Source organism: Amia ocellicauda, chromosome 3, assembly GCF_036373705.1.
Source record: "Amia ocellicauda isolate fAmiCal2 chromosome 3, fAmiCal2.hap1, whole genome shotgun sequence".
In the NCBI taxonomy this organism is placed as follows: Eukaryota; Metazoa; Chordata; class Actinopteri; order Amiiformes; family Amiidae; genus Amia; species Amia ocellicauda.
This window is the reverse complement of record NC_089852.1, coordinates 23,010,319-23,037,754: the sequence shown is the minus strand read 5'-3', so window position 1 is coordinate 23,037,754 and position 27,436 is coordinate 23,010,319. Positions and strand designations below refer to the sequence as shown.

General features: G+C 40.5%; 1 protein-coding gene across 1 annotated transcript in view; it reads left to right on the top strand.

Moving 5' to 3' along the window:
- Positions 1 to 20,914, top strand: part of lrp2b (low density lipoprotein receptor-related protein 2b) — a 58,570-nt gene extending 37,656 nt beyond the window's left edge. Inside the window, exons 54-78 of the mRNA XM_066698540.1 lie at positions 27 to 204; positions 950 to 1,146; positions 1,781 to 2,026; positions 2,500 to 2,628; positions 2,762 to 2,881; positions 3,345 to 3,461; positions 4,536 to 4,652; positions 5,805 to 5,942; positions 6,456 to 6,578; positions 7,258 to 7,386; positions 7,812 to 7,943; positions 8,097 to 8,222; positions 8,750 to 8,893; positions 9,284 to 9,449; positions 9,678 to 9,806; positions 10,103 to 10,323; positions 10,817 to 10,996; positions 12,864 to 12,983; positions 14,642 to 14,729; positions 15,371 to 15,435; positions 16,061 to 16,184; positions 16,759 to 16,822; positions 19,181 to 19,297; positions 19,710 to 19,772; positions 20,514 to 20,914. Of these exons, the coding sequence (XP_066554637.1) occupies positions 27 to 204; positions 950 to 1,146; positions 1,781 to 2,026; positions 2,500 to 2,628; positions 2,762 to 2,881; positions 3,345 to 3,461; positions 4,536 to 4,652; positions 5,805 to 5,942; positions 6,456 to 6,578; positions 7,258 to 7,386; positions 7,812 to 7,943; positions 8,097 to 8,222; positions 8,750 to 8,893; positions 9,284 to 9,449; positions 9,678 to 9,806; positions 10,103 to 10,323; positions 10,817 to 10,996; positions 12,864 to 12,983; positions 14,642 to 14,729; positions 15,371 to 15,435; positions 16,061 to 16,184; positions 16,759 to 16,822; positions 19,181 to 19,297; positions 19,710 to 19,772; positions 20,514 to 20,549 (3,269 nt within the window). The 3' untranslated portion in view covers positions 20,550 to 20,914. The remainder of the gene's footprint in view (positions 1 to 26; positions 205 to 949; positions 1,147 to 1,780; positions 2,027 to 2,499; positions 2,629 to 2,761; positions 2,882 to 3,344; positions 3,462 to 4,535; positions 4,653 to 5,804; positions 5,943 to 6,455; positions 6,579 to 7,257; positions 7,387 to 7,811; positions 7,944 to 8,096; positions 8,223 to 8,749; positions 8,894 to 9,283; positions 9,450 to 9,677; positions 9,807 to 10,102; positions 10,324 to 10,816; positions 10,997 to 12,863; positions 12,984 to 14,641; positions 14,730 to 15,370; positions 15,436 to 16,060; positions 16,185 to 16,758; positions 16,823 to 19,180; positions 19,298 to 19,709; positions 19,773 to 20,513) is intronic.
- The last annotated feature ends 6,522 nt before the right edge of the window (positions 20,915 to 27,436 follow it).

The following is a 27,436-nucleotide window of genomic DNA, read 5'->3' as shown; positions in this document are numbered from 1 at the left end:
GTAATCATATCTCCTGTAATGTTTAGTGGATAACCCCTGCAAGAAAAGCCAGACGCAGTGCAGTCACCTGTGTTTGATAGCCCCTGAAGGCCAGACTTCCACCTGTGAATGTCCAGACCATTTTATTGGGATATTTATCGGGTTCAACATCCAGTGCGTTGCTGACTGCTCCAGCACACAGTTCCGCTGTGGAGACAATGAAAAGTAAGTGCAGCAATACTTTAAGAAATCCAGATGTTGAAATCCAAATCTGACTTTTCCTAAAGAGAGATATCCCCTGTGTCTGGTGCATGAGCAAATTAAATAACTGAAATCTGACACTTGATAGATTCATATTTGAGCAAAAATAATTCCTGGTCTGAAAAAAGATCAATCATTGTACATTTGGGAAAGGGCACATTTCTCTTCCAATGTGTCTGTCTCTCATCTGAATCAGTTTCAGCTGGAGATTGATAATAGCTCCACAGTACATTTATCCTGTATCCCAAGGGGTAAAATGGTTAATATACTGCCCTGTTTTGCTACATTGTTTAGAGGAAAAAAGGCATTGATCTAGAAACCACAAGATGGTAGTGTTGTCACAAACTAGGAAACCTAAGTTTTTATATAGGGGACATATAAATTCTTCATACCATAAATTTTACCTTATTTTAACCATATCTTATTTCAGAAAAATATACATCTATCTGTCTGTCTGTCTACCACTATCTATGACTTTGTTAATGAATGTTCATCAATTTACAAATGTATCCTTGATCCCCAACCCTTTCAAATCTCTCTCAAGTGTTCAAATACATTTCACAGCGATTGGCTCAGATCCCATAAGCACATTCATTGTTGGCTAATTAAGACAAAATAACAACACCCTAACACTCAACTTTTTAAAAGTGTTAGTCTAAAATCCTGTCCCTCTGTCCATGCCCTCCCACCTTCTCTGTCTCGTTTTCAGGTGTATTCCTGTATGGTGGAAGTGTGATGGCCAATCAGATTGCAGCGATGGCTCTGACGAACCCCGGAGCTGCCCACCTCGCCACTGCCCCCTGGGCCAATTTCAGTGTCAAGATGGCAACTGCACCATCGCCCACTTCCTGTGCGACAGCCACACAGACTGCCCTGATGGCTCTGATGAGGACCCCGCTCTCTGCAGTTTGTATCAAAACCCAGTTCCTATCCCTTTTGTCCAGGGCAGGGATCCAGACGTCAGACAGTACAGATCAAAGCACAATAGAGACGTCTAGGATAGGGTCTCTCAAATCTGTCCACGGTGACTGCCAACAGCATGACTTTGTCCAGTAGATAGATCTGAGCAGTTGTATTACTTACTTGTAGACCATCCAATATCGTTTACTTTAGACTCTCTGATCTAGACCCTTTAGTCCTTTTAATTAAAAAAAACATATTGCAACAATGACACAGCACTCTTCCACAATAGTGCAATGCTCTTACATTCAGCTGAATGTCAAAGCCCCATAGTACTGAATACATGTAAAGGTAAATTGCCAAGTACTTCTGCCAACTCAAAGAATAATCCAAATCACATCAGGACTCTTTGTCAAATGCTTCCAATGACTCAGCATCTGCAGCACAGTTTGACACTTTCTTCATAACTTCCAGACCCCCACAGCTCTTGAGTGGGCTCCTTTTATGGTTAATTTTCAGGAATACATGCTTTGGAGATTATCAGTCATGTTGTCACTGTGCGTGTCATTTGCTGTGGTGATATATATAAAAAAATATGAGCTATCTCCCAGGTGAAAGAGATTGAATTCTTACATTGCAGGTGACCACCGTTGTGAGGAGAACGAGTTCCAGTGTGCCAACAAGCAGTGTGTGTCCATCTCCTTTCACTGTGATGGCATAAAGGACTGCGCAGACGGCAGTGACGAAGACGCCAGTGGATGCGTTGAGAAGACCTGCCGGCCCGGGCAGTTCAAGTGTCTGAATGGAGCATGCATCCCCCAGGCCTATGTATGCGATTTCGAGAACGACTGCGGAGACCACAGCGATGAGCCATATGAGGAGTGCAGTGAGTGCCAGGGCTCTGTGGGGTTGGCGTTCCACTATATAGAAAATGCAAAGGATAAAAACTGGACAATCTCCAAGCTCTAAAGCACTCATTTTAAACCAGGGAGGAAATACTGTTCTCATCAAGCTGTGGTCCAGTTCAGTTCCTCCTTATACCTCTTAATCAAATCTGCCAACATTTTGTGACTCAGTTCTTATGAACATTTATCTAGCTGTCATTTCCCAAATTTGTTTAGGATATTGGATTTTTTCCACCCATTTATTTAAAACATAGCTTTCAAGTCACGCATTGAGGCTCCATCTCACGCTCTCACACATGCTAAAATCTCACGCATTTGACCAAAAAAATTCTGTGTGCAATCCTCTGCAAATGGTTTACAAACTTGGTATGAATTCACCATCGTTCATCTCAAGAGTATTTAATAACACCCATTCAATCACTTGCTCACTCCTTCTCACACTCCCTCTCTCCAGTGGGTCCGGAGTACAAATGTGATGAACACACGGAGTTCGACTGCAAAACCATCTACCGCTGTGTCCCTCAGTCGGCTGTCTGTGACGGGAGAAATGATTGCTTGGACAACAGTGATGAGCAAGGCTGTGGTATGTGCTGTCATGCCAGTAGTGGATGCCATATGGATTGGATGAGTGGTTTTATAATGTAACATCATTGCTGCCGAATGAAGCTCCACCACGGAAGAAAAGGTTACAATAAAGCTCTTTCTCCCACATTCAGCGGAATTGACCTGTGACCCTATCGGAGACTTCCGCTGTAACAACCACCGCTGTGTGCCCCTGCGCTGGCGTTGTGATGGCAACAATGACTGTGGAGACGGCTCGGATGAAAAAGACTGCGGTGAGCAGAGCCCGGGGCGCAATGCCCAGTAATGGCAAGATAGTAGCAATAGCCAACCTCTGTACCTCTAGGCAAACTAGACAAAGTTGCATGAATGTGAGAGACAGACTTAGATTTAGTCACTGGACCAACTTTAAGACCCATTTAGAATAGTTATTTCACCTGCCCTGATTTAGTGTGAGAAAAGATAACCTCTGAATTAAGGTAGGGAAATACCAGATTAAAAAATATTTTACAGGATGCTTGACATGTCTGTCTCATAATGAACGCTTAAAGCACAATTAGCAGGGTTCAGAAAATGTAGACAGTGTTGCTACAGCTGTTCACACATAATATGCCAGATGTTATTCCTTTACTTTTTCATACTGGGACATGTTTTACACATACAGTATATGTGTACCCCCCTCATATTGAAGTCAGGGCTGTTCCTCACCATGGCTGACCACCTGTGTTGTTCTGGCAGTGCCCCGGGACTGTACGGAAAGTGAGTTCCGCTGTGACTCTCAGGAATGCATCCCCGGAGCCTGGGTGTGTGACCACAACAACGACTGTGGGGACAACTCGGATGAACGCGACTGTGGTGAGGTCACCGCTGCCCATTCCAGCTCAAAATTCAGGGGCACGGTCCCTGTTCAGCTTTTTTTTTATTTTCCCATCAGGGTGTCTGCTTTGGTAGCTCCTATATAAATCTGCTACCGTGAAGGGATGGATATTTCAAACTAGCTACCTTGTTTTGAGCCTGAGGTGTGAAGTTAATATAATGTGACATATATCATTTAAAGTGGCTGAGGCCTATAAAACTTGAAATTAATCAATCTGCCAGTGTCATTAGTTTTCCCTGCATCTGCTTTGTTACCGACACTTATCTCGTGATGCAGAGTTATTTTTAGTAGCTTGTTCTCACCTATGGACCTGGTCCCATATGTCTCTGGAAGCCCACCTACTGTCTGAGACTCATTTGCCGCTAAAGGCTAAATCCATCATCCCTGTCTGTAGGAGAGTGGTTTGAAAAGGTCTAAGCCCAAAATAGAATAAAATTACAGCGATTATTGGTATTGCAGATGACCACGATCATGCTGCCTGTTGCCAGCCAAGTCCCCACATTCAAGGCTGTGTTGTTCTGTATGTCTGAGATTTGTCTTTTCAGTGCTTAAATATGATTTAAACAAATGATGCTTTACAATGATATGTCATTTGTTGACATCCGGCACGTCAATGTAAATTTCCTTTCATTGTAGAGTAATGACCCCTTTTCAGATTATTGCTTTCTTAGCATCAAGGACACAAACTGATGCCTGATTTTTTGATCGGTGGCATCCATTATAGTCTATTTGCTTAGACAAAACATGAACATAAAGAAAACTATTCCAGGGTATTGTGACTTGGTTGTTGAGTACAGGCAAATTATGTATTTCCTTCCTTTTCCCTTCCAGTATATACACTGTAAATAATGTCCTGATTCCAACATTGTTCAGTGTAATTGTGTTGATTACGAACTTGTGATTGGCCGACAGTATGTACGTTTGCTTTGTGAAGTCATACAATCCGAAGGAAATTTGTTTTGTTTGAAAAGGGCAGTGGAATTAGAAGCTAGTTGAGGTGGCATCCTCCCTTTCAACCCACCATTCCCTTGTCTCCCTCTCTCCCACCCCAGAGCTGAAGACTTGTCTCCCAGGCAACTTTCAGTGCGACTCTGGGCATTGCATCCCCTCCTCTTTAAAATGTGACGGCCGTCCTGACTGCCTGGACCTCACAGATGAGACCACATGCCGTGAGTAGACCACCTGACATGGGCTCCTTGTTTGATTTATGTTCCTATTAGCTGTTTATCGACCCTGGACATACAAAAAGGGGCTTTGCGTTTTGCTGACTTTGCTAAATTGGCCATGTACAGTATTTTCTCCACTGCAGGCACTATAGGATTCCATAATCTGACTTTTTTCTTTCTTTCTGATGATGAATCTTAATATTTTCTATTGTATTTTATACTGACACTTCAAGTATTCATTATACTGTTCTTTTCTTTTGTGACTTCTGTAAGTTGCCCAGGGGAAGGCCATCTGCTAATAAATAAATAATAGCAATGAATAATCAAAGACAAAAAGTTCAGCAGTATTAATCGTCTTTATACTGATGATCCACCCTACCAAAAGTACAACATTTTAATACATTACAGGAATCGATTCAGGATAACTCTCCAAAAGTAAGTAGTAGCTAGATAGGAAGTTAGAGAAAGGTGTCATAGTGGTGATTGTAAAGGTAATGGCTTTTAAGTCAGGAAGAAGTTCATATTTATGAGCAGAGAAAGTTTCTGTATTTAAATGTGCTTTGAAAATTGTGCTCGCAAATTGTAAATGTCAAACTAATTCATCATCCTTTTTTCTTTAAAGATATAGATCACGTGTTCAAATCAGTCATTTACAGCTTATTTGAAAAGACATGATCTCCCTACAGCCTTCCAGATCAAGAGTTAGCCGATCCTGTGCTCCGCACACAATAAGAACCATCATTACTTTGTGGAAACACACACGCATCAAACGCACTGTAAAACGATTTTACCCATGACTGAATTCCAACACCAATCCCCAGATGGCCATTTACATAAAAATCACGTATAAAACATCCTTTACATCAGTGAATCTTACTCTATAAAAATACAATACTTGAAAGAGAGAATAGAATATATTTTTAATGATTCTGTGGAGTAATTACATCTTTTTAGATGAAAAACAACAATCTGTTTATAATGGCAGATGGTATCATCTTTGATGTTTTTTTAAGGGTGTTTTTTAAATCTAGAAGAATTGTGGCTCCCCAGGACCAGAGTGGGCTGTTGTTGCTATAGTGTATTATCCACCGTTGCCATACCTCAGTGTACCTGTGATAAGCAGTGTGTTATCTTGTGCCATTCTTTCTCTCACAGCAACACGCTTTCCAGGAGGGCGGTGGTGCCCAGAGTTTGAGTTTGAGTGTCAGAACCACCTCTGTATCAACAAGAACTGGGTGTGTGATGGCGAGGACGACTGTGGGGACAGATCGGATGAGAAAATCAGCCTGTGCAGTAAGAGAGCTCTTTCAAAGACATATTAAACACTACTATGTACAGTAGAGGGTCTCCTATAATATGCATGAAAACACCACAGCTGTTAATTTAATGTTCATTGTCCATAACCCCTGTGTGATCTCTTTCAAGATGGCAGCTGATGTTCAGTGGGGGGGTGTGTCCCCAAGGCTGTGGTGTGTCTAATGTAATTTGTGACCCTGGGAGAATCAGCTTCCTCTAAAGCATTAGCATATGTTTCTCCAGCACAGTTAAAATGACTATAGTCTTGCACCCCATCTAAATTAACATCAGTCTCCTTCATTTGTCTTAATGCTGCAGAACCCACTTTTTGGACATCTTCATCTTGTCACCATTTTTTTCCTACCAGTGCTTCAGTGGTCATGATTCCCCCATCTTTTCTTTCCGTTATACACATTAAGAAAAGGCATTTGTCCAGTAACTGAATCTTCCCCAGTTCTGTCCAGTCTCTGCTCTGGCTGCCAGTGTTTATGCCCCTGTGTGTTTCTGCAGCGAACGTTAAATGTGAATTTCCTGAGAGGTTCCGCTGTGACAACGGCTACTGCATCTCCTGGAGGAAGCGGTGCAACCAAAATGATGATTGTGGAGATGGCAGCGATGAGAGTGAAGAAGTCTGTACGTAGTTCGGGATGCCTTTGATCAATTTTAGAAACAAAAACAGCCAACTGCTCTATATTATATTTCCATTGCTCCATCACTATCATTACTGCCACTTATTTAAATGGTTTAATCCATGTAAGGAAATTCAAAGTGCTTTTTAATATTAAAATATTCAACATTACAAACAAAGTTTAAAATATTTCATGTTTAACATTTAACATAGGGTAAGAATGCAGTAGATAAATCTAATACCATCTAATTTTATATGGATTTTTGTAACCTATTTCATATGAAAGAAATTCACTGATTCTGATACTAAAAATGAATGCAGAACTGTAGTGCTTACCACCTTCTATCTTGTTGACATCATCTGCTGAAGTGAGGCAGCAATTTGTCTAGTGCAGAAGCACACTCGAGTGCTAAATTGTCTCAGCACTTAAAGCCTAGAAGAGATGTAAATGTGATTGCCGAATTGCATAAGGAGATGGCCAGAGCTGAGAAGGCTTGGAGTGTGAAAGAAGAGGTATAACAGAACCTAAAAAAATAAGCTCACACAAAACAGAATCATCTGCAGTAAGATTCAGGGGTAACAGGTTGGAAAGATCTTGTTATTGTGTAGATGCCTGTCTTAGCCCAACACCACTGAAATTCTGCATGTGTGTGTGTGTCTGTGTCTGTGTTGGTTTCTTTCCAGGCCGGGAGCCCACCCTTGCCCCCTGCACAGAGCATGAGTTTAAGTGTAAGAATGGACACTGTGTGCCTCTGATGTATGTGTGCGACCACAACAACAACTGTGCAGATCTCTCTGATGAACTGGGATGCAGTGAGTACACCAATATCACAATCACTGTTCCCCAACTCTTACAAAATATAGTTAAAGCTTGGTAAATCAGTGAGAGGTGTGGTAACATCTGAAATAAACTGAGAGAAAGACCAAGCACAATATATGTATAATTTACGCATGGTTAAAAAAGAGCTGAATTTAGAGAGCATATTTCCTAACTTGTCTTATGTTAGCCAAGATTAATTTGTATGATTTTAGAATATGTGTGATACTCCTTTAACCCTAATACTGAATATTACTTGGCATACACATCATATATAATGTTGCCCATATGCTTATGTATACACTTTGGGGTATGTGAAAAAAAATATATGAGTTGTTTATATAACTGGTAAGGCTCTTCAGGGGTTAGGAAAATTAAGTTGTATCATTATACAAAGCTATGATATTTTTTGTTTACTTAGATTTCGGTCCAGACCGCAACTGCAATGAGAATAAGTGTCAGCACAACTGCATTAACCTGAACGGCACTGGCTTCATCTGTTCCTGTCGGCCAGGCTTCATGGTAGACCTCAACAACCCATACGACTGCAATGGTAATTCAGTGTGCAGAGCCAGACACAGATCGAGACATTTTCTTATTTTAACAAGGTTCTGCAGGCGTGTCGCACTCAATTGGCCAAACGCTACCAGGAGTTCCCGGTTCAGCGTTGGGAATTGAGAATAAAGCCTGCTTCTCTTCCCTTCAGATATTAACGAGTGTGAGATCTATGGGACTTGCCCCCAAGACTGCAAGAACCTGAAGGGCAGCTATGAGTGTCTCTGTGCCAAGGGCTACCGGAAGGCAGGAGAGGGGACTGAGTGTGAAGCAGAGGGTAACCCAAACATGATCCCCTTTCATACTTTTGACAATATTATACCAGTATTAGTGCTGGTTATCCCATCGCACCCATTATCTGAGCTCAGACTCCTTTGAATAAAATTCCTACTGTGAAAGATTTACAATTCCTTAAGGCCAACTGAATCAATAATTTCAAATTTAAGGAATTGAAAAGTGCAGTTAGTAATATTACAATACATTAATTTAAAAAAAAATGTTTTATGTATTTTGCTATAGGAAGAAACTGGGGCATGATCTAGTGATGCACTTGAATTAAAGTTGCTAAAAGATCCAACCTGTTAAAACTATTGGTGTTGTGTATCTCCGAATATCCAGTTTCCTGACAAAGTACTTATTGAAGTCCTGGAGTGAGCTCTAATAATTTCGAGGAGCCTTTCTTATTTTAGTATTCATTTGCACTACCACCTGACCTGTTGTCAGTAGTATTACCTTATGATGGTGATGTGGCATCCATGTACTTAATGGCTTCCTGTTGTCAACTTTCTGTGATTCCTTTCCCAGGACCCCCTCCTCTGCTATTGCTCCCAGAGAACTTGAAAATTAGGAGATTCAACCTGCAGACAGAAGAATATCACGATTTTATCCAGGACCATGAACATGTGGTGGCTGTAGATTATGACTGGGAACACAACAACACTGGTTACAGTAAGGACTCTTGTGTGTCTCCTGTACATTGCACTAGGATTGGATTTAATGGGGATTTTCCATATGCATTTACATGTGGTCTTAAAAACGTACACCACATTAGCACAAAGCACAAAGTCTGACCATTTGACGGAAAGTAGATCCCTTGCAAATGCAGCCATTTAGCAAGTATGAATCAGAAGGTACAGAAAGCGGCCACCTATCTCAATGCATTTTGCAAACCTTGCATGTAAATATGCAGTGTTTGTGTGACTGGTGTAGAGGCACTGATTAATCACGTTTCTGTATTGTGCTGATTCCTCACATTATTTCCCAAAAGCAGCAATCTCAAAATGTGTGTTTTTAAAGCAGGATTATAATTAATTTCTTCTTTTTGTTGCTTTGTTTAAGGCATGGTTTACTTCACAGTAGAGGGGAAAAGCCCCAACTTCGGAGCCATCAAAAGGGCCTACCTGCCCACTCTGGATGATCACAGTAATAACATGGTTGTGGCAGTGGACCTCAACTTGAAATACGTCGTCAAGCCTGATGGGATTGCGGTTGACTGGGTCGGAGGGTATGAGACCAAGAGAAGTTAACATTTCTCAAGATAGATGGGGTGAACAGTGCTTTTGTGCCCTGTCTAAGAAACACAAACTTTCACTAGGTTAAAGGGGATGGGGGTTTTAATGTCTTGGGGAAGACAGTAAATACCCCATTTGTTTTTTTCAACCTATCCTGTAACACTGGGCATTATTACAGACTGGTCTCTTATGTTTGACACCCTAGTCTTCTCTGGTTGTAGGCATATCTACTGGACAGATGCCGGCACCAAGCGGGTGGAGGTGGCATTGCTGGATGGGCGTTACAGGAAACATGTGGCCAACAAGGGTGTCCATCAACCGGCTGCTGTGGCTGTCAACCCAAGGACTGGGTGAGTGGCCAGGGCCTACTGCTTGCCTGCTTTTTCTTTACCTTGGCACGCTACTACTTAAAGTGCAATTATCTATTACACATACTGACCTCACAGTGAATAAACAACAATGTCAGTCTATTAAAGCTTAATCTCTTCCCCTTTATGGCTGATTTGAAATAAACCAATTTTGTCTCAAAGTGAACAAAGGATTATGTGGGCCATTTGGCAGTTTTACACGAATATGAAAGATGGTTGACTGATCAGGTCATTAAGATATGGATCAATCTCTTGGTTTGTTCATACCCCACCTGCAGAATGCTGTACTGGACAGACTGCGGAGACTCCCCAAGGATTGAGAGTGCCTGGATGGATGGGCAGGAGAGGAAGGTCCTTGTGGACAGTGGCCTAGGATGGCCTACAGGTCTCTCCATAGATTACGCCAACAAGGACCGCATCTATTGGTCAGACACCAAGGAGAACCTCATCGAGTCCATTCTGCCTTCTGGGGAAGACCGGCGCATCGCTCTTTATCTAGGTGAGTACTGTGCTGAGGGTTTTCTTCCACTTATTGCCATTTAGATGTGTAAATGTGACATTTTATGACAACCCTGCCAAAATGTACATACTGATTAAGGAGGCCATTGCATTCATCTTGCTAATCTGTTGGGTAGAAGGTAATTGATCCTATAATCTCCTAAAACTACTTGAAGGTTATCCCAGAGAATCATTTTAAATTATGTGTCTGGCAATCCAGACAGTTTTCTGTCCTTAAAATACCTGCACTGTTTTTCTACTTCTGTGCTTTGGATCTCATTTGATTGTTCATCTTGATGTAGTCCTTCAGGTTTACTTTTGTGGAATACATTGAATGAAACCCCCAGTTAAGGTCCTCTGTTCAAGACTAAAGCGAATGCCTTCTTTCAATTCTTGACTGTGTGCGAAGGACTAGTCTCATTGCAACTGGTACACAGCAGGCCTTCAGTATGGTAGACATCACTGGTTGATCACTTATCTGGTCCTGCTCTCAGACCTGAGGAGCCCCTTCAGCCTGAGTGTGTTTGAAGATCACCTGTACTGGAGTACCAAAGAGAAAGGGGAGGTGTTCAGACAGAAGAAGTTTGGGCAAGGTGCAAAGCTCAAGCTGCTGACTGCAGGCCCCTGGCTGACCCAAGTGAACATCTACCAGCAACACAAATATGCCAGAGCAAGTGAGTAAAGCCATCAGTATACCCTATGTCAGTCTAGGGTTCACATTACCTGTAAATGATTGGTTTTATTTCAGTGTTTTAACAAAACTAAGAAGATTTGGATTCACAAAAGATTTAGAAGTTTAGAAGTTACTTTACTATTTCAAAACGTATTTCTCAAATTCAAGACACAAAAGAAACTTTAAAAAAAGTTGGGGGAACTGCTAAATCTGAGAAACGTGTTTTTAAATTATAGTCACTTCTGCTTTTGGTTAGTATATTTTGCCTATGGGACACACAATGTAAGATGGTAATGCGCCAATTTTTTATAGATTTTTATCTCAAAGTTGATCATACCTGTTTCCTCAATAGACAGAGAAATGGTGCCTCATTTCTGATATGTATAGCCACAGATTATGCTCTTGATTACTGTAATACTTCATCATATATTATGTTAGCAAAGCTAAGCTAATTAATAAACTTGTAGCTACTTAATAAACTTGTTTTCAGAAACATTTCTGATCTGCAGAGAAACTAGGATATGTGTGTATATACACTCACCTAAAGGATTATTAGGAACACCTGTTCAATTTCTCATTAATGCAATTATCTAACCAACCAATCACATGGCAGGTGCTTCAATGCATTTAGGGGTGTGGTCCTGGTCAAGACAATCTCCTGAACTCCAAACTGAATGTCTGAATGGGAAAGAAAGGTGATTTAAGCAATTTTGAGCATGGCATGGTTGTTGGTGCCAGACGAGCTGGTCTGAGTATTTCACAATCTGCTCAGTTACTGGGATTTTCACGCACAACCATTTCTAGGGTTTACAAAGAATGGTGTGAAAAGGGAAAAACATCCAGTATGCGGCAGTCCTGTGGGCGAAAATGCCTTGTTGATGCTAGAGGTCAGAGGAGAATGGGCCGACTGATTCAAGCTGATAGAAGAGCAACGTTGACTGAAATAACCACTCGTTACAACAGAGGTATGCAGCAAAGCATTTGTGAAGCCACAACACGTACAACCTTGAGGCGGATGGGCTACAACAGCAGAAGACCCCACCGGGTACCAGTCATCTCCACTACAAATAGGAAAAAGAGGCTACAATTTGCACAAGCTCAACACAATTGGACAGTTGAAGACTGGAAACATGTTGCCTGGTCTGATGAGTCTCGATTTCTGTTGAGACATTCAGATGGTAGAGTCAGAATTTGGCGTAAACAGAATGAGAACATGGATCCATCATGCCTTGTTACCACTGTGCAGGCTGGTGGTGGTGGTGTAATGGTGTGGGGGATGTTTTCTTGGCACACTTTAGGCCCCTTAGTGCCAATTGGGCATCGTTTAAATGCCACGGCCTACCTGAGCATTGTTTCTGACCATGTCCATCCCTTTATAACCACCATGTACCCATCCTCTGATGGCTACTTCCAGCAGGATAATGCACCATGTCACAAAGGTCGAATAATTTCAAATTGGTTTCTTGAACATGACAATGAGTTCACTGTACTAAACTGGCCCCCACAGTCTCCAGATCTCAACGCATTAGAGCATCTTTGGGATGTGGTGGAACGGGAGCTTCGTGCCCTGGATGTGCATCCCACAAATCTCCATCAACTGCAAGATGCTATCCTATCAATATGGGCCAACATTTCTAAAGAATGCTTTCAGCACCTTGTTGAATCAATGCCACATAGAATTAAGGCAGTTCTGAAGGCGAAAGGGGGTCAAACACAGTATTAGTATGGTGTTCCTAATAATCCTTTAGGTGAGTGTATATATATGAATGTTGATAATTGAGACACAAGTAGGAACATTTTAAATGCTGTCAGCAGATTGTTTATATGAATGAGAAAATCAGAAGCTGCCTGTTTCTCCTCTGCTGTAGCAAATAATCCCTGCAAAGGAACCTGCAGCCACTTGTGTCTCCTGAGACCAGGCGGGTACACGTGTGCATGCCCAGAGGGACACGGCTTCATCACAGGCAGCAACTCTGAATGCGATGCAGGTAGGTGACATGCTGAGATGGGAATGGAGACTGAAAGGGATCAGTGTCATGAATATCAGCCTGGTCACACTTTAAAATAAGGTGGTGTGATAATATATAAATACCACAGGATTAACACATGGATATGTCATGCATTTCATCTGAGTTCTGATGTTAATCACATGTATAACAGGGTTAGGGTTCATCATTATAATTTAAATGATGTGCATGAGGTACTGACGTTTTAATCCTATTTAACCTATTCATATATTATTGAATGAAGAATCCCACAAACTAATAACATACAGGTCCCCAATTTCAAACAGTCAAAGATAACTTTTACAAGATCAATTTTTGTTTATTGTAGTAATCAGTTAGTAATATTTTTTTATACTGACAGTGGTGCTTTGCATAACCCACAGTGCCTAGTGTCTGTTTTTGTCAGCACACATTTAGGCTTTTGTATTTAAAAATCAAGCCCAATGTACATTTGAAATATCGCATAGTTTTGGTTTCCTTTCTTATTTTCAAGAGCAAATGGAATATTTTATTTTCCATGGGGGTTTTTCATTTTGGAAAGACTGTAAAGGAAACTGCCATCTGTCAAAAAAAAATATATATACACACAATTCAGTAGTTCAGACAACCCCCTATAGAAGTAAGTGGAAGAAGTAGTGATAGAAATAATGGAGTTATTTTGGCCTTAACCCACTTGGCTGAGGGAACGACAGCCTGGCCATGAGGACGAAGCCATTGGAACCCTCCCATATGGTGGGCGGAGCCAAGGACCAGCTGCAAAGGTGGAGGGATGTTGTACTGGTTGTGGCGCTTTGTCAAGTGAGCTACTGATGCAGTGGAAAGGAACTTGTTGTGTTGCATTTATGATAGTGTGTGTACATGAGGGTGCATCACATTAGTTGCCAGTTCTGCTCCACTCTCATGGAGCAGAGTGAGGTATGATTGGGGGTTGTCCTCCTCCAGAACGTTAGTTTTAATCTACATGTAGAATATTCTAACTGCCTTTGTGTTGTACTTTAAAAAGCTAAATGAAAATGCTTGTGTTGCACTCTTATCTGGTGAGATTAGAATAGCATCATTGCCATTTTTATCCATGCTGGCAGATTTGTCTGTTAATTTGGAGTGCAATACTGAAAGGTTCTTTATGCATCAGCCACTTCTGTTTCAGTTATTAACTCTAAACACCAGACTATAGCTGTTGCCTTTTCCATATATACTCCAGATTGAACAGACGCACAATTACACACTGGAACTCGTCCTCTGGCGCATCAGAGCTAAAATCTGTGCCAATACATAACCAAGCTGAAAGACTGTACCCAGTCTGCCGTGTGCCAGTTGGGTTAACCAATTCCAGCCATCATGATGATGCATATTGTTGTTTATTTTTTCTTGGCTTCTAGGACTCATATTGAAGAAACAGCTTTAAAAAGTTACACAGAGCAGAGGTTGTATATTGTAGGACTGGCAAGATGAAAACCTAGAATATAATTCGAAATTCAGGGAGTTACACAGTGCATACATTCAAATCACAGCACTGGCAGTCTTTGAATAAGGGGATTCTTTACTAGTTCTCCTTTTAGTGAATTCCCATATTGCCCATTGCAGTTGTACAGTACTGTCCTGTGTGTTAGTGCCTTAATTCTATTTCTGTAATCTGTCAGGTATTGATCCAGAGCCGGCCATGCCTGCCCCTTGCCAGTGTAAGAATGGAGCCACCTGCTACCTTGACGATGGGCAGACCCTCTGCAAGTAAGATGGCACAAGGAATACTCAGGCTGGTACAGGAAGGACAATGCTTAGTTTTTTGCATTGCCTTTGTAATATATTGGGATGTGGTTGCCTCCTCCTCCAAACCATGAGTTTTCCATTGCCTTTGGCAGCAACCACGCGCCTTTCATTATGCAATCTCAGCTGAACACGAGAGGACTACGATTTGCTAAGCAATTGGAGGAGAAAGAAAAAAAAAAAGCTTTGCACAGTGAATGACATGAGTACAGCCTCCTGGGTATTACTATTAATAAAGCGCATTATAAAACCAGCTTAATGTGGCTTGCGATGGGGGTTTTAATTGTATGGAAAAGGAAACAGAATTAAACATAGAGCTCTGGTTGGTTTGTTCAGTTTATTTGAACATGAGATTAAAAATGTAATTAACAGAATCAAAAAAAAATAAAGAAAGGAATGCTAAGAATTTATTCCATATGCCTACTGTGTTTTGCATTGCACGGCAGGTCCAGGGGCTTTAATTGCAGAGTGACTGTGCTAATTTAAATATGCTGAAATGACTGTGTCTTCATTAAAGGATACCCTTGGGCTCTTTGGACCCTGTTTTGTGCAATCCCAATCAGAGCTCCAGTCATGGCATCATTGGGATTTATTTTACATTGCAGGTGTGCTCCTAACTGGAGTGGGGATTTCTGTGAAATTAATCACCACCTTGAACTACAAGCAAAAGGTAAAGTATGTCTTATTTGTTTTCCTGTTCTTTCACACCTCCCTCCAGTCTGAAAACTTGCAATTGCTCATCAACATGATAAATAAATTCTCAAGGAAGCCAAGGAAAGCATGATTGACAACCAACTCTGGCAACGTTATACCAATAGCGGGCCTCCCCTCAATCACAGTTGGTTTCGATGACACCAGCACTGACTGCTAGAGGGCTCAGACTGTGGAGGCCTTGATCTGTTGAATTAGGGGACCCCAGTGATTAGTACCTCTAAACTACAACATGATCACTCGGCTACTGGGATGGTTTTCTGAGGGGGCCATAGAGCCATTCACCTGATTAATCAGTCTCCCTCATGTCTTCCCACTCGGTGCTGATTCATCAACACCAGTTCATTTGCCAAGCTGCTCTGGCATTTTAAGCACCAATCACCTTCAGTGTCATACCACCACCCTCCTGAAAACACCATCTGTACAGTCAAATGTTCACATAATACAACAATAGCCCTGATCCTAGGTTTGTAACCAACGCATCAAATTTTATAAGCAGGAGGGTTGGATTTATAAAGCTATGCTATGGTCACACTCCCTCAGGCGCTATGGGTGAGAGCTGATTGCGTTCTTTCTCCTTGTAGTTGGCATTGCTGTGGGAGTATCATTTGCAGTGCTTTTCCTACTGGTGTGTTTAGTCTACGCCGCCAAAACCAAATCCCGAGTCAGGACAGCCTTGAGTTATGTCAACATCATCAATTACATCAGGTGAGTGTGCACATTGAGCGGTGAGCTCTGATTTACATAACCAAGAAAACCTCCCTACCCATGCTGGTCTTGCTCTATAGCAGTGGTTCTCAATCCTGGTCCTGGAGAAACACCTACCCTGCTGGTTTTTATTCCAACCGAGCTCTCAATTACTTAATTGAACCCTTAATTGAAGTAATAATTTTCTAAAGCAGAACCTTTTCATTATTTTTAACAGTAGGGGATAAGTATAAAATTGTATAATTAAATTATTATCTTATTAAGAAACTAAATTTTTATTATTTACACAATTGAAAGAGTCAGATGTAATCAAATTACTTAATTTAAGGGTACGATTAAGTAAATGTTCTGTTTTTGTGAGTAATCTCAGAATAGTGTGGGTCCATGGAGAAGACTCATGCAGAAGGGCCTGTCTGTGTCTGTGGCAGTAAAACTAGAATGACTGATAATAGCACAGTAGGACATAGTTTTAATGCATTGGGGGGGGAGAGAAAACATTTGGAAAAGAGACTCAGTAATATACTCCCATCAATGTTTTTTTTAAGTTTTGTTTAAAATTCTGATTTATTTGTAGAAATCGACCTGCAGCGTACACTTTCCAGGAGCCCCAAAAGCCAGCAAGAGAAGACTTGGGTTCGGTCTGTATCCTCTTCCCACCTCGTGACATGTTTTTTCCATGGTCAGGTTGTGAGAGTGAAAACCTGCTTTCTAATGTAACATCCAGGCACTGCTTTCACAGATCAGAATTCACTTCACATGCTCCAATTCCAAATACATCCCAGCTACATTTTAGTTTATTTTGAATTTTTAAAATACAAAGGGTTTTCAATGTCCTCTTTGAGGTGGTATAGCATAATTGTTTTGAATATACCACTAGGAATGCTGTGCTTGATATTACAGAACTGGTATTGCATCCCCCCACACAGTAGGCTGGTAATTAATAAAAGGCTGGGATTTGTTTCTTGGAGAGAGAGCTCGCCCGACCACGACGGTGCAGTCTTGCGCTTTCAAGCCACACTGATAGAGGGTCATCAGATTTGCATTGTAAACCAGATGTATGGCTCCCTCATAGCCATTAAACTAGGCCAGACAACGGTGGGCGCCGAGCATTTTTGCATGCCCAATTTGAGCCGACTGATTGCAGTGGACGTTGCTGTGATAACTCGGTGCATTTTAAACAGCTGCAGATCCAAAAAGGATTTGGGATTGGTATTCTTCTGTTTGGCTGTAGATTTATTATGTTAGTGAGGATCTAGGTCTCTGTCAGGGAGTTTAGGTTGGTACTGTAAGGATATGAGGTGCACAACAGCATTGATGCACCATATGCAAATTCCACGTAATCCCAATAGTCACACCCTAATTTGAAAAGAGGATTTCAGCTCTGGCTTCTATACCAACAATCCACTGACCTCAGTATATCCTCAGTGCTGAACACATCTGATTGGATCAACTTGTTCTCTCCTATTATTCAAGTGGGGTGGCATGTTAAATATCTATGTCTCTCAGGAGGCTAACTACCACACCTATTGTATCCTGGCTAATTCCTCCAGGGCTTGAAATCCCACCATTCTGATGTGACTCATAACAGAACACATTTTCAAATGTCTAATTCTTACCTTCAGAGGCATATTGCCGAACCAATTACATCTCAGCAGCCACACCATCGAATGTAACATTTATCATGTAACAGTATCATTTATTTTTGTAACATGCCACCTGCTTCCACGTAGACTACACATCTGAGAGAGGAGCTGTTACACCTCATGTCTTTTTATGCCATAATATCTACCTACATCAAAATCTGTCTGTATGGTATACTTGTTCTGCATACGTGTTAGAACAGTATCCTGTGGATTCAGATAAGAATAAATGTGACTTGTAAGAGGGATTTGATGTATCCACTACTGTGTGATATTGTGGGCTACTAAGACATGGTGCCATGCACCATTAGGCAGCCCCATTGCTTTAAAGCAGTAATTATCTTTTTCGGGTCATTCAAGCTGTAGCTGTAATATACATAATACATGCAGTTACCAGCCACAGCTTTTCCCTTCCTCACATTAAGTGTTGCGGTGTTAAGCTCATTGTTGTGGAAAGTTAATCACTATGAAGAGAATAGACCAAGCAAGCTGCACCACTACAGAACACCAGGCTATGAGAGCGGAAGAAGACACGGAAAAAAACAAATCAGCGCCAGCTACCCTCTAGAGCACATTAACATTCATCCGCAGCTCTTCAGTCGAATCAAAATTGGTACAGTTCTTAAAGTGAGTTAGGCAAAGCTTTAGGTACATTGGCGCTTTGCCTGTATCTTTGCTAAGCAGACAACAGTGATCATACGTGAAATAATACTTGCAGTGTTGCAGTTAACCATTCATCTGGCCCTGTATGGCAAATGTACCTGTGAGTGGTGTTTGTGTTGCCTTCGATCTCTACGCCATGTCAGTTTAATACTGCGGTGAATTTGCACTGTGCGCATGAATAATAAATCAAACTCAAATGCAGTGGAGGTATACACAACCAGTTATGTTCTTGTACACCCCCACTTCAGACGGGGTGGGCCTGGCATTCATCTGAAAATGAGCACGAAGCTTAAAATGTTGTGTATCTAGTGTCCTGTAGAAAGCTGCTGTGTTTGTTTGCTTTTATTTGTTGTTGTTTCCTGACACTTGTTTTGGTGCTCCCGGGGGTGGGGGGGGGGTTATATTGATAGCTATTGTGGAAACCAGGTTGGCTGTCCCCCACTGGGTTGAGGGGGAGGTTTTTTTTTGTATAATATCAGGCTAGGAGCTTGCAGTGCTTGACTTGACTCCCTACAATTCCTGGTGCCAGTTCTGCAGGCGATGCTGCTGCTCGCTGTTCCCCTCTCTCTCTTTCAGTGCTGCCTGATTGTAATGCGCCACTGTAGCCTCTGTGAAGAGCACAGGGCCTGGCAGCGCTCGTGATAACATCCACTTTCCCCTGCAGCAGTCTCTTAACCGTCTGTCTCCCACCAGCTAGACACAGTGGATGTCAGAGAGGAAAGCCTGGAGAAGACCTTTTCCAATCCTTCTTACTCCAAAGAGATAATCAATGGAGAGAGGCCACCCAGCACAGCAGAAACATCTGATATGGTAACAGCATTTATAATATGAGCAATATTCACAATAATCAGTATTGGTTTACTTAAAACAACTCAGCAGGACTTCCGGAATACAGAATTGTGACTAATTGAGCTTAACTGAATCAATTAAGTGGTTTGGTTAGAACACAAACCAAAAGACAATGTAGCTCTACAAGACCATGGTCGGCCAGCCCACATATATGTATAACATGTTTAATGATGTATAGTGTATTATAAATATATGAGAAATGTAATACACATATTGTACATATATGATTCTTCCAAATGGGCTGTAACAGGCACAACTGTATGGATGAAAAACTTTGTTCTATACTTTACCATAGCAGGTTAAGCCTGTCGCACACTGTTACCTAGTTGCAGCACGGCTGTGAACTGAACAGTTTCGTTTTTCTGTTGTGCAGAAACACAGTAGTTTGTTCAAGGTGAATACTGCTGGGACAGCTTTTGGAAATCCACTTTATGAGGTAAGACAAGCAGAAGGAAATGTCTGCGTGCGTGTGTGTGTGTGGTGAGGGTGTGGGGGATGGGGGTGTGGGGAGCTTAAAATGGAGAAAGTTGAAAAAGCCCCCAAAAAAAACAAAAAATACATTGGTAGTGTGGAGAGTCCTTTGAGACTAGCTTGTAGCTCTGCGATACTGACAGCTAATGGCTGATAGCACAGAGCATCCCACTGGAAGTAAAAGACGAATTTCCATACCCCACTGCGCACTTTAACAATACGCCGACTTCTGATTCATGTTAGTAGTATTATCTCTTCAGACAGAATGATAGCGCTTCTGCTGCCTGAAAGAGAAATTATGAAATGCAGCAGTCAGTGATGAATAGCACAGTGGAGTATCTTTCATTAGCTACACAGCAGGTGGAAACAAATCTGAAGACTACACACCTCCCAGAGCCTATGCTTATATGTCCTCTACACCATGTGATTGTTCATAATTCTCCCTCAAGTTCTTAGATTAAAAAGTACAACTCAGACATTTACCCAGCAGTTTGACTCTCATCTGATGAATCACATGTATTACAATAACCATCTCATGTATACAGTAGTACACATATTTATTTGCCTGTCCGAGTGGTTGTTGCCAAAAGATTGTCAGTCAACTCCAGATGGATGTTTCCCACGTTGTCTATGAATCTTTGATGGGTAGATTTAACATGTTATGTTTTGTCATGTTAAAACTTCCTAAACTGTCTTCTCTTTCCAGGAGTCAGATGACAAATCTGGAGAGTCTGCACTTTAATCCAGTTGGAAAATCTATGATCTATTCAGAATACTTACTGCTACTTTCCTTAACATAAACTTGTTTTGTTTATTATGAATATTGCACTGCTATGATACAGATGTAAATCCAGGTGTTTTATTTTCAGAACATTCTTTTCTCTGTGTAATTATTGAATTCTCCTTTTGTATTTGTCTCACGTATAATGTTTAGATTGTGACAAGCAATTATCAAATACATATTTTGATTCCACGTAACCTGATTGCAAACTAATGGTAGTTGTTATTTTTGTACTTATTGAGCGCTCTCGACAATTGTATTCTCAGGTCTGTAGCCAATCTGTGCCATACATCAAATTAAAAAAAACACGTGGTGATATGCAACGAGTCCAGAGCTATATCTGTAAGTGTTTTGTTATAACATCATTAATTATTTAAGCTATTTTCTAGTCCCTGTAAACAAGTAGACAGATAACACTGACAGTCATGAAATGGATAGTATAATAAAGCTGCTTATCTGGAGAATAATATTGGACAGAGGTCAGAAACCTGGGACATGCCAATCATGTCAATCTGTCAAAGCTTCAAAACAACAACAACAAAATAAACCAGTAAAAAATATGTTTATCGTCTACATCACTGATTCGAGGTGGTTATTACTTGAATAACATTTCCTGTTTTACACTTTATCATGAGTATGCTTCAGTTAAGTGTTATTGGCTTGCATAATTGTTTTGCTTCCAGTGCAGCCAGGCAGTCACAAGGTGAACACAACTATTATTATTATTATTATTATTATTATTATTATTATTATTATTATTATTATTATTATTATTACTGATAGTAGCAATTATGTTTTGATGGTACCCTCTGCATCAGTTTGCACCAGACACCATAGGCATGTGAGATGTGTCTGATATCATCACATGTCTTCCACTATAACCTTTTGAGATGTTTGTCACTTAAAGTGTATTGTACTACTATTTTCTATTACTATTTATTTGTTAATTTATAAACTGGGGTTTATTAATATTGACATATCAGAGAACACGTCACTGACAAGTGGAAATACTTTGGATAGTACCTATCAGTACCTAAGACTAAGAGTGTTTGAGTCACATATATAATAACCAAGTGAATTACCCCTTTTATGAATTATGAATTTATGAATTTATGAAACCGGAAATAATTAAGGCAGTAAAGCAGAGATTGTTTTCACGTATATATATTTTAAACAAACTATTGTTTTTTATGAAATTAAGGCATGGCTACAGATCAGACAAAAGCAATATATACAAGTTGTTTCGAAAGCTCAATGATGAAACCATACAGGCAGAAATAGATTGTTTTCTATTATTTCACAAACAAAATGTCTTAACTTCAGAAACAGTAATATAACTGGCCTCTTCTACATTATGCTCCTGCAACTGAATGTTTGAGCTTTTTGTGATGGCTACAGAGAAATATATATGCAACAAGGAACTGGGTAAGGCCGAATACTATATTTCTTTTTAACATAAATGATAGTTTCATGTACATTTCGAAAGAATTATGTGAATTTACAATGGTAAGAAAAATACAATATAAGAAGTAGGAACGCCTACAGATAATGATTGTTTAATCAATAGGATTGAAGCACAGACCCCCTCCCTCCTGATTTTATAATGCAGATTCATCTAAATTGGAGACAAATCTGTGTAGACTGTATCTATTAGAGCTATGATGCTAACTAAAATGTATGTAACCAAAAAACATATATAAAAGGATTCTCTGAGGTGATAGCTGGAGTCTAGTCAGATTAAGCTATTGTAGTGTATCGTACTGTTACATCCCCTTATGTAGCCAGACACAAAGTCACTGCATTTTGAAATTGTAACTACAATAATGTCGGCCGCTATCGATGCAAGAGATGGGGTAGAAACTTATCCCAAGAAAGAATTCACCTGTGAGAACTTCGCCCTGAATTTCCTTGACCTGCCACCAGAGGTCGCCATTGGCTACGTTTGAATTGCTCACCTTCAACTTAATCGGTTCGATTCTCTCACATCATCATATAATTCAGCACACCTGTACCCGGTTAACCCCGCCTATCCATCACTATTTATATCCCTCCATTCCCAAACATCCTTGCAAAGTCTTGATAACTCTCCCGTGTAATTTATGAGCCTTTTCTATTTGTATTGCCCCAGTAGTGTTTTGACCCTTGCCTGTTTTTCCCATATAATGATTTCTGGATTCCCTACTATAGTTTGTTTGCCTGATCGCCTTACCTTCCCGCCAACTTTCTGACCACGACTCTTGTCTCATCTCCCTTGTTCCTGCTGCTGGCCCACGACCCTCTGTTTGCCTGACCAATCTGGCTTGATTTTACCTTCAAACTATCTGGTGACTGTTACTGTGGTTTTAAATGGAAGCCAGTTTGAACAGGTTATTGTCTTACAGGTATGTTTGGGTTGTCCGAGCAATGAAGAAATCTGGTGTTGCAGTTACATTGTTTTTTTTCAATATTTACTTGATAATTGTATAATCGAATATAACCTAATTATTTGCATGCATCGTTAGGTTTATCCATGGATATTAAATATGGCAGGCAAGCAGTGGTGATTCTAGAGTCTGTTGGTGCCCTAGGCAAAAATTCCCAGGTGGCCCCTCCAACCAGCGTTCATCACCATTAGGTTATGTTAAAAATAACCTCGGGGGCCCCCTAATGGCCTGGGGCCCCAGGCAGTTGCCTTCCTTGCCTGTTCACAAGCTGCGCGTCTGCAGGCAAGAGCACGAGGGATGTATTGTAGAGATTGTGATGGGAGTTTGTTTACTGGTACTTTCTGGAGCTGTGTGCGCAGTCATAACACGTGTGCATTGCCCGTGTGTGTCACCTGTGAATGTATGTGTGCGAGGTGGACTATCTGTATCTGTAATGTATTTGTATGTTGTTGAAGGTCCATGGCCAAAAGGCTCTCGTACGTCAATAAATGCAAATAAGCTCACTTTATTTTACAGTCTGTGCGGTGTATTGTCAAGTCAATCTCAAAACCAAGAGATCACTTACATCTCAGCACACACTCAGCTAGAGATGGAAAGGATGTGTTGCCCAATTAAAAACAGGAGATCATCCAAAGGCAATCTTCAGTGTAAGTAAGACAGAGTGTCCAGATGTGACTGCTGGGGAATATGAAGATATCAAGGCCTTAGACGAAGATCAAAGCAGTGAATCCTTTACTTATAGTTGCACTGGGGAGTTAATAAGAGCTAGTTTTTATTATTATTATTATTATTATAACATCTTTATGAGCTGTAGTCATTTTTCTTTGCGCTCTCTGGATATTAAACAGTGTGCAGATGGTATTTTGGCTTAAATTGCTTCTCCTTCTCCCCTGTGTCACATTTGTCGGCTATTGCCTGTGTGGATTAGTGGACAGCAGTGTTGTACAGAAATAGCTTACATTTTTAACAACAGATATCAGACTGTAAAATAAACAAAGCTAACATCCAGATGATGGCACAGCATATAAATGTGAAATTACAGGTGATGAGCCAAAAACTGATAATTGAGCAAGCTCTTCTAGGCCCTTTGGTTACTTTGAGCGCAATTGTGAAGACCACTTCTGTCATGCATAAATTCTAACAAAGCATCTGAAGGGGCCAAGCTGGTATTCCTACAAATAGCCTAAACCTTCAAAATAGTAAGTCTTTCTCACACACAGAAGAGATCCCAATCAAATATGTGAATGTTGTGGCTGCTCTCCCTGGTTGCAGAGCTTCCAGTTTCAAATGGGAGCTAAGATTTCTTTTGTGCAGTTTGCAATATGACTATGAATATAGATCTGTGTAGCTTTAGTGGATTGTGTTTAATGGCAAGCTTGATTGAAGATGTGAAAGTCCTTAAAAAAAATGTTTAAGCAGCTGTTTAAAAACCCAGAGACATAAAGTGAATATCCATCAGTGCCCTGCTGTTTATGTCACACGAAAATGACAGTTTACGCGACATAAAATGAAGAGGGTAATTCGCTTTCTAAGTACGTATACAAATAAATCATTATATCTCTCTCTGAATCTCATATATCTTGCCGAATAAGACAAAAAAAACATTCCATTTCCGGAACTCAAGGATTCGTGATTACGCTTCACTACAGAACACAAGAAAATCATCTTCTGCAGCGCTTACCACACAGCTGCCTTCAAAGGGAATATTCTCTCAAAACAAGTCTCATATAATCCCTGATAGTAGAGGATATTCTCAGCCTGTTGAAAGATAAAACATCTAACATAAAACAAAAATCCATTTATTTGAGAAGCCCTTGCCATAAGTTGTCTGTGAATCATGTCCTAGGAATGTGCCTCATCTCAGTGGCTGACTGCTTGATTAACTCAAATTGTATGTTTGCCGTTTGGATTTATACAACATAAAAAGAGGGGGAAGCGAGGCTGTGGGCTGGAGAGTGACAAGATTAGAGGGATGTGGTGGTAGAGAGTTGTGTGTCAGACTGCACACAGTGAAATCTGAAACTAGGCTGAACAAAAATGAAACAAAAATGAAACAATTTAATTGCTTTAGAATAATAAATCTAACTCAAAATAACCCAGACATTTAAAAGTTGCTGAAAGATAATTAACCCAATGCTATACTGGAGGTTGAGGGGTGGTGAACTTGTTACGTAGAGAACATGCATGTAATATGCTGACTATCAGAAGAATCTCTAGTCATGAGAGACAGGCGCATATTAGAGTTTCAGACTCCAGATCAATCTGAGAATCACCATGGTTGTGGCATCAGATGTGTATGGGTAGTCTCAGGATCAGGGCAAGTAAATGGTGTTGAATGGATTGTCTGTACAGGGTGGTTTGTACTTGTTGGCTGAAATTGGTGCTGAAGGATGTAATATGTGACTGGCTTGAAGAAGGCCAACCTTGGATAGATTGGTGAAGATGGAAGATGGTGATTGAGCCTTAAATCCCCTGAATGAGAAGAGCTGGAGAGACTCTTCCTGTATCCTTGGCTTGACATGCTTCTCAGACCTCATCATTTTGTGTGCCTAGAACAAGATGGACTGCAAGTCAGCCCAACCCTGGTTGTGGCAAAAAAAAAAAATCCCAACAGCAACTCTCCATGCAGTCTTGGCTGACGCAATGTGGTGCAGGCTGGATTCATCAGCAAACCGAGCCAGCTGGCTCAGCACCTGACTCACAAGGTCGTTCCTGAACACCAGGACAAGTGTTGGTGTTGTTCCTAGACTTGCAGTGTGGCGCTGAATTGTCTTGGAAGATGTACCTCTAACCTGCTTTTTACAATCCAGTGGCTTTCTTCAGCATTTACAGTATTTGTGACAAAGTGTAGGTACCAAATTCCATGGCTGGAGAGTCTGATGTAAAATTGATAATAATGGAATATATTTGTTTCCCAAATGAGGGTGATGCAATAGTTTTTTCCATTACTGTGCTTTACCGTCAGATTTCTACTCTTCTGCTCAGCATCAAAGGCTGGTTGATTCAATTTACGTGAGATTGAAATGAAGATGCTAGGAGAGGATGCTAACAGGAGTTTATAGTGCTGGCTCAAATCAGTTTAAATTACAGTACTTAAACTGAATGTTTAGAAAAGCTAAGATTGGGGCTGGATTTTCTGGTTGCATCCTTATAAAGGAATTGACTTTGGAATAGATATGCTCTCTAAAGAATCTGACCTTTCTTATAATTAATTCCTTTTTGTGCATAAATTATGGAGGGTTATTATTACTTGTTTGTGTATGTTTGTATGAAAGTTGTGCATGTGTATACATATGTATGTATGTAACACCATGTGAACTACCTAACCTTCTTCCCTTGAGATGTGTGACTGAAATGATGAGAACACACATCAGTATAGTGTAAATTACCACAGAGACTGAAATTGTTTGCATAACAAAGAGGATTCTGAAGGTCCTCAGCATCTTGAGAAAAAGGTGTACAATTTATAGTCTCGACCCTGAACATCTTACTGCTTGCCTTTCAATGTATTACTTAGCATATCCTCTTCAGCAGAAGGTTCTTATCAATTACTCTACTTGAGGTGTATCTCGCAAGTGTGCTTTACGCAATTGAAATTTCCCAGCAGCCTGAATTTATAGAGGTCATACGACATGAAGTTGGCTGAATCCCACCAGATTTACAGAAAACGACGATCATCCATTCCAGGCTGGGAGAGCTGCACCTGGTGGAAGTAAGAGCAATGCTGCTCGCTGCGGCTCTTTTTTAAATGTTTCTTACAGTGCCTTCATTCCTCCGTGTAAAATCACTCTTGTTTCATGGAGCCTATGCACATACAATCAAAATCCTCAGGTTTACTTTTCCTGTACATTTTTCTAAATGCCAACAACATCCAAAAAGTTTTAAATGTAGTTTCACAGTCTGTTGGGCTGCTGCACCAAAATTAATTCCTTGAAGGCTTATCCAGTTTGAATTCCCTTTCAGCTCTCATATACTATGTTTAAATTAAATCCTCTACAATAAAATGTCTACAAACATCCTGGAAATGATTTATAGGTCACTTGAAGTAATTCCAATAAGTAATGGTGATAATGAGTTGGAACATAAACCACAAACTCATCAGTCTTTTACAGATGCTCATTGGGTATTGTTTTAATTATTTAGTTATCTATTGTAGTAAATAAGAAGAATGGCCAGAGCTTTAGTCTGACTGCCCTTCACATACAATAAGAAAGTTTGACATGTGCCAATTGCCAGTTTTATTATTTTCTGGAAACAAAATTGCAACACTGGCAAATAATCTTTCAACATTTTTACACACTATATCAATAACAGGACCGGAAATTGCAGCCTCCACCTGAATCGTAGCTGTTAAAATCATTTTATTCTGCTTGTCAATTACAACAGATGTAATTCTGGAAATATATATATTTCCTCCACATGAAA